The 7,682-nt window shown below is 40.3% G+C and overlaps 1 protein-coding gene across 1 annotated transcript; it reads right to left on the bottom strand.

The window, feature by feature from the left end:
• Window positions 1–508: 508 nt before the first annotated feature.
• NCOA4 (nuclear receptor coactivator 4) lies at window positions 509–5,311 on the bottom strand. Its single transcript, XM_029086852.1, is given in 9 exon segments — window positions 509–679; window positions 1,058–1,814; window positions 1,816–2,063; window positions 2,291–2,437; window positions 3,106–3,177; window positions 3,764–3,872; window positions 4,370–4,458; window positions 4,579–4,719; window positions 5,162–5,311. Coding segments are annotated over 9 exon segments (1,875 nt in total). The 5' UTR covers window positions 5,303–5,311.
• Between the last annotated feature and the right edge of the window lie 2,371 nt (window positions 5,312–7,682).

Raw genomic sequence — 7,682 nt, forward strand, 5'->3', positions numbered from 1 at the left:
CACATCTAAACAAATTTAAAATGGGGTTATTCTCTTTGATAAACAGAAAGCAACACTTTTGGAAAAAAACACATGTAAGACACCCGGGCAAAAGAACCCCAAACATACTAAAATACTCCCTAGAACTGAGCATCTTGCCTTTTAGCATCTGAAGTATGCCTGCTAAGAAGGACTTCTTTCACTAATTTCAAAAACAATGATAAAGAGTGATCTTGGCAGAGAGGAGAAACACGACATCAGTCGCAAATACACTACCAAGATAAGAACCAAGCTACCTGGAAATGTAGACATTAACTGCACATTCTAGTTACAGTAGGAGTTACCAAGATTTTACCAAATGTCAAGCAGTTGAAGAGTCATGTACTTAAGAACATAAGTAATTCCCTCCCTGGCTTGCAATCAAAAGAGGAGGAATAACGAAAAAACAGAATGTTCAAAGCTGTTAGAAGGTGCATGGGGAGAAGAGCACAATGCTGTTAAACATTAGGGACAGAGAACTCTGCAGACGTCAGTCAGCTGCCATGGTCTGTATTCTGTACCCCGCCTTACGCTGGGGCTCAGCTGTTCTAACACGTTCTGTGCATCCTACCTGCAGAGGAGTCTGATACAGCCATTTTTCTTTATCTCCGCTGAGTTTCATACAGGCAAAAAGGTCGCAAACTGTAGGAAGGCCAAAGTCCTGAAAGAGAAGTCACCTTAATTACTGATCTCCAAACATAAATACATTCTGATGCATCTGCAAATTCTGTCAAGTGTTCACAAAGAAAACAAAACTGACTTCTCAGTCTTGGAGATTAATACTTTCTTCATTTAGTAAGACTAGCTATACTTCAAAATTAACTTTGCCTGTGCCAAATGCTGGCCTCATCTACTTAAGTAACTAAGTAATAATCACTGAAAACATTAGAAGAGCTAAGAAACCCCAAAACTGTCAGCTAGTATTACCCAGAAGAGCTATGAATTTGGAAAAGAAGACGGGCATTAAATTCAGTAAAACAATAAACCTGGCACATTGGCTTAGGACCCAGCAGTAACAAAAACGTATGAACATGCTCACTTGTGCTTTCTTGCGTAGAAGCCATTTATCTTCTGCTGGAGGTGTGTCAGCATTTTCTAGGTTGTTTGAAGTCAACACCCAACTGTTTACGTTCAAGGGGAGGTGGAATGGAGCCAAGAGGTCTAGGAAAGGACTCTTGAAACTATCATCTGCTTTTTCCCTTCTCGCCTTTTCTTCTGTGCTTTCTGCTTTGTGCTCAGACTTAGCTAGCCAGCTTGTCAGAGGCCTCTCGAGCAAGGCTTTCAAGGGTTCTGCGATCTCTGCCGAATAATCCGCCTTCTCTGCACTAACAGGTTCCCCTGTGAGCTGCTGTGCGGGGTTAAGCCAAGTACTGGCAGCAGACTTCACCTTCTCATGCTCAGGGTTTGGTACATCTTTCTGGCTGACTGGAACTCCATTTTTATCCTTCCCTTCTTTCTTCAGAAGCCATTTACACAGAGCGTCTTTTCCACAGTTTTCATTGCACACACACTCTGAAAAGCTGGCACACAGCTCATTAGCTTTGCACACATCTTCCACCTTAAATGGCACCTGGGGATGCTGAAGCAGCCAAGCACTTACAGCAGATGTAGTGGGTGATTTCTTTCCATCAAGATGCTCATTCAGGCACTTCAGATTTCCCAGGTTCTCAATTTCCACACTTTTGACCTGGCTGCCACAGCAACTGGTGCACGTTTCAGCTTTGAGAAGCCAATCATTCAAATTAAATTCTTCCCTAAAAGGTTTAAATTCATACTTCCATTTCTCATCTGAAGCACTCTTTCACTGTGTTAGGAGTAAGAAGCCAGTCAGAAAGGTCCATCTCTTCTTGTCCAAGGGATTCCAATTCCTCCACCTTTTCAATAGTGGAAAAGGATGAGTTGAAAGTAGAGGTGGAGTCCTTGCGGCTCGGGGAGTGTGTCTTCCCAGCAACATCATGCTGTTGATTCTGCAGGAGCCAGTTTTCCAAATCTTTCAGATTTCCCCAGGCTTGCTCAAAATAACAAACTTTGGAAGAATTTAAATCCTAGTAAAGACACATTGAAATGCATCTATTAACACTGAGAGACAATGTTCAGTAACTTTGCGCAGTTACAGCTTGGAGCATTCTAATAGCAAGTGCAGAAGTATCGGCTGAACATGAGGCAGAGCAAAGAGAAGTACAGAAAGTTTAATTCCCACCATATTCCACCTGCAATCAGACACTGTGTTCTCCCCTTTATTAAAAACTAGGTTGGTGCATAAAAGACTTACCTGGCTGGGCTCTGACACACATTTTTGCGTAACCCATTCTTCAAGATTGGTGCTGGGAACATACGGAGCCTGGCAAACACCCCCAGGTCTGCTTCCAAGTAACCAGTCAGCAAGCGAGGCACTCACTGTCCCACACAATGTTTTCTGCTGAGAAAGAACGTTCTTGGTCATGAGAAAGTCTAACTGCTGAGGTAATCTATGGTGAAGATCAGAACAGGCATTCAACATGCATCAGTATTTCTGAACTAAAAGAAAAAAACAGTCCCTTCTAACTAAGAAAAAAGGAAACCTTCAATTGCCTGCATGACTTTAAGCCACTGCACTGATAGATTGTTTTGTGATCCCAGATTCTTCAGAACGCAAGTGACAAGAAAGGGAAATGACAACTTGTACAACGCACCGTTCCAGTATGTGTAACCCAGCCATAAGCCTCCTTCTGACCACAACTCCCATTAATAATTTGCTACCCTCCTTCACTGACACTACTTCTGTGCAGAGCCCAGTGTAAGATTTCCCATGAACTTCTGCATTAAAAGGAATCAGATAGTTCCAAGTCCTGATATGACAACACCAAGAAATATTCAATTCAAATACTCTGACTAACAGTCACACTCCAAAGTCAATTTCAAACTATGTTCTTGTACATCTCTTCCTGGAGCAGCTAGAACAGATCACTAATGCTCACCACAGTGACTGTTACTGGCTACTCAAACATCTTGCCAACAGAAGTCACTACTCAAGCAAACTAACATATTGAGTTATTCTTTTCCCTTTAATACCATTAAACATTCATAAATACAAGTCTCTCATCTTACCTGCTCACAGTTCATTAGAGCACAGTTCTGCCCTGGGAACCAGGGAGAAGTATTCTCTCTCTCTGAGGTCTGCTGTAAGGAAAGAAAAGTAATTTAAATCTCAATTTTGTCCAGTTTCTAGGATGAATTCTACAACAAAGCAGAAGTAAAGAGCCATGACAGCTGGTCAGTTCTTTGTGGCTAATAATTTTTTCAACATTTAAAAACAGAATGGAGAAAGATTTACTATAAAAATACTACTTTCAGCACACTTCCTTTAAGATAGTTATCAGAAATAATACAGGAGATACGCTGCTTACATAAGAATCCCAAAGTATTTATATCACAGAAAGCCATCTATGATAGAAAACTATTAATACCTGAAGAAAACCATAACATTAATTTTCAGTTGCTGGAACAGAGCAAGAATATAATCACCATTCCCTCAGTCTCAGGCAAAATATATTAAAATAACACGTATGTAACAAGATCCAAGATCAGTGAAAATCAGAACTACATGCAGTAGTTTATTAACTACTGTGTATACATGACTTGTACACAAGATCCATTCAAGCTGTAACTAAAAGCAGAAATATCACCTGCAATATACCGCACTACTGCCCCCCAAAAAGATTTTTTTTGTTCTAATATTCCAACCCAGGAACGTCTTGGTGCTCACCATTGTTTTAATTGAACCAAATGAGGTAATAGCCTGGCGAAGGTAAGATGTGTCGGCCTCAAAATTCAGGATGGAAGACTCCTCTGGTTTAAGAGTAAGACCTCCCAGTCTGAAAGAGTAAGAGGATGATTACAGAAAGAAAAAAGAAAAAAAAAAAAATGACAATCTCCTCCAACTGTCATGTTTTGGCAATCAATCCACTACTTCATAAAAAGGCTTCCAAACTGACTTGGCACCAATTAGGTACCAGAAAGACTTTTAATACTTGCATAAAAATAAAAAGATGCAAATCCACAAACCAAGAACAGAAAAAATAGCCAGTAAAACACAAGTTTCTCCTTCTTACTTAAACTGCCATCAACAACTAATATTTGAAATAACCTGCACAAATTAGTAGCACTCCTCCTTGTTATAGTCCTGTTTTTTCAATCTAAGACAAAAAAAGATGAGAGGAATCATATCTCAGACTGCTTTAAAGATCTTATTTCTAGGAACCATTAAAAATGCTTAGATCTATTATTAGTTCTTTTAGAATCAAAAATCAGATTAAATTCCTAAGTCAAAATAAATAACAATTGTGTTAATTTGCATCATAAAATAATTTACCTCTCCAGGCAAACTGAAATCTGGTTTGCTAGCTCGTTACTATAGGAGCGTTCCAGCTGATGAATAAGGCAATTGAATTGTCCCAAATACTGCATGGAAGACAAAACACATGTTATTGTTTTGGCTTCTAAGATTAAAATTGAGGAAACACTTGCAAGGACGAAGTTTGTTTAAAAATGCCAGTGCAACAATTTACGACCAAATCTTACCCAATAGAGCTGCTGCGCCTGCTGCTGCAACGCCTCCTCCTTCAGCTGCTGGATGAGATCTACCTGCTCAAACAGCCAAACTTCGCGGCTGCGCAGGCATTCCAGGTGGCGGCTTATGTGGCTGTGAATCTTGGCTTTTACCTGCAAGGCAACACGTGCCATTTCTAGAACATGTGGCAAACAGCACGAATAAGCATATGCTGCACTGATGACAAAATCATGTTTGATTTTATTTCAATTTATTTCTCAAAAACTAACCACAGTCACCCAGAGCATCATACGACTCAAGTTAGTAAAAGTTCTAAGGCTACCTTCGTACAAGTATCAAAGAACAATGTTATTTGCAATATCTCTCTATTCTGATGTTTCAGCCAACAGCTTTAGTAAATTCTGTGTGCCTAAGTGAGTAATACAGTAATACCTTTATCAAAAGCATGACCAAATTACACAGCAAGAAGCTTGCAAGTCTCTAGGAAATTTTCAGACCATCATCATAATAGAAAGTACTCTGGAATAATAAAAGTGTCATTAAAGTCATGCTATTTATTATAATTTTTTAAAATAATAATAAAAAAATAATTACCTCCCTCCAGTTCTCTTTAATCTGTTGTTCAGCTTTGACAATTCCAGATATAGCTGTTTCCAAGTCCTTCTTTGCTTGAAGGCACTTTGCCAGAGGCTCACTGCTGCAAGAATTTCTACTTCTATCTTGTGGTGGACTCATTCTTGAAGCGTTCCTAAAACACAATGAAAAAAAAAATTCTTAATAGCTTCTCTTCCTGTAACAGAAGAGGAAGGGCATCATATGAAGAACCATCTGCTCTACTTTAAAGGTGAACAAAGAAAAACTCCAAGACCCTACACTGATGCAAGTGTTCTAAACATAGATAAAGCTTTCTCCAGGAGCCACAATGGTCTCTCAAACTCCTCAGCCCATGGAATTTGCACAATCACAGGAAAACCAACAGATATTTGCCAACAGCTTCAACCGCAGGAGCTTAGGCAATCCTCCCTTGCCATTCACCTTCCTCTGCCTTTCATGTCGAGCAAGCAAGCTCCATGCAGCAGCTGAGGGCCGATTTGGGCATTCAGGAAGTTTCAGCAGCTCCGCCGAAGCTGGAGGAGAATGGCCTGGCAAGGGGCAGGAACGGTTTTTCAGTCACCCTTTTTTCAGCTGCAGGCAAACGAACCGGCTCTCGTAAATAAGAAAATTCTAATATAGTTTGATCAGCTGAAAAACCAAGTGTTGATACACAGATCACCCTTTACCAAGCTACGAAGGCCAACAGCAGCTGCCCATTAGTTTTGTTGTGGTCACAGCCACAGTAACTTGCTCAGCTTCAGCATATCCTCAAGTAAGTGGTTCAGATAGAAAATTCCTACAGAAGTCACACTGGTAAGGATTCTGCAAGTAAGGGGAAAAACGCTAAATAGAGATTTTTATTAAAATGGAAAGCATCAATATAAGCATTTTTTCTAAATGGTGGGTATTTTGTTACCAAAGAATCTCACTTCTCCTGTTAGTTTCACGGGGTTCCTGAAGCTCTAACTAAAAATTCACAGTAAACATTCTATTTAAAACAAGTCTTCAGCAATGACAGTTATGGAAATTCCCAAAAGAATTAATTAAAGCATACAAATGTGCCAATCTAAATATTTCACAGATTTTACCATTCCTCTGGAGGAAGCTGAAAAGAGTATTTTCAGTATAACAAGATGATCACAGAGCCTGTGTTACTGAGCAGCTATTTAGTCTGCAATTTCCAAGCCCCATGACCATCAACCCAAAAAACCTTCTACAGCCAAGACCCATCAGATACACAACTTTTAAATACACAATTTATATGTGTGTAAAGTTTTCTGATCTTGACCTTGCTAGTGATGTTCAGTAAAAGGTAAGCTTTCTCTTCATAACACCCCTTAGATTTTATCTTGCTTGTCAACTCTCTCACATACAGCCTACAGCAAAACTTTACACAGGAGCCCTAGCTCTCAGATATAATCTAACAGTATAAATACAGAGATATACCCAGCCAAGGAAACAAGGACATTAGATATATTAAAAGCTGTCATATACTCAAAAGTAAACAAACAAAAAAAAAATCATATTGTTCTTTATTACTTCATTCATCACACTCTTATGTAACAACCGAGTCAAAGTCTGAAAGGCTAAATGTAATTGCCCACAGGAGGTAATGTACTTAAAAGAATTTTGTGAAAATTATGTTAAACTGTGTATCTACAAATGCCAAGTTCGAAGTATGCTGTATTGCCATTCATGTGTCTTCTAAATTTATGCTACTAGGGAATTGCGCTCAATGTCTGATGAAATGCTACTTTTCACACTTTGCATTAGCAACCTCATACTGGCACAGTCAAATTTAAGAGACTTACACATGCTCCTCTAACAATTTCTGAAAATACTTGCATTTGTTGCTTTTCTGGTTTTTTTTATTTGATTTGCAAGAGTCTCTCTCCAAAACGTATATGAAGAGAAGACTGCTGTTTTCCTCCAGCCAGCCAGCTGTTGTAAAATGGCTGTTCTTATTCTTTGTCAAAAATTAGCAGATAAAACTAACATTACAGTTGAGGATGAGAGTCAATCCATCCTTCTTTTCAGTTTCCACAAGCCTCTAACAAAAACAAGCGGGGGTGAATACCTATTTCCTCGCTTCCCAGTTATCACCAAACAGCACTAGGAGATCAAGGCATTTTCTAGGCACAACAGTAACAACATACGATTACTGCTGCAGCGGGATACACAGTTGCAATTCAGAGTCACCAATATTACCAACTTCTGCCTGATCAAACTGTTTCCGACCACACGGTGGTATCCCGCCACGGGTGTATCCCGTCACGGGAGGCACACACACACTCACGTTCCGGGGAAGGAAGCCATTCAGCAGTGTCCCCTTACAAAGCCGGTTCCACTTTCAACCTTCTGTTCTGCAGAACGCGGACTCCGAAATGCTTTTATACCGTCGCATGCAGCGGTTTCCAGTCCCGCTGCCGACTCCGCTCCCACAGCCGCTCGCTGACGCGGCCGCAGCGCGGGGCGGGCCGGAGAGAGGCGGCGGGCAGGGCCACCCGCCCGGCTCCCTGCA

The sequence above is a fragment of the Antrostomus carolinensis genome, unplaced genomic scaffold, assembly GCF_000700745.2.
Source record: "Antrostomus carolinensis isolate BGI_N321 unplaced genomic scaffold, ASM70074v2 scaffold20319, whole genome shotgun sequence".
NCBI lineage: Eukaryota > Metazoa > Chordata > Aves > Caprimulgiformes > Caprimulgidae > Antrostomus > Antrostomus carolinensis.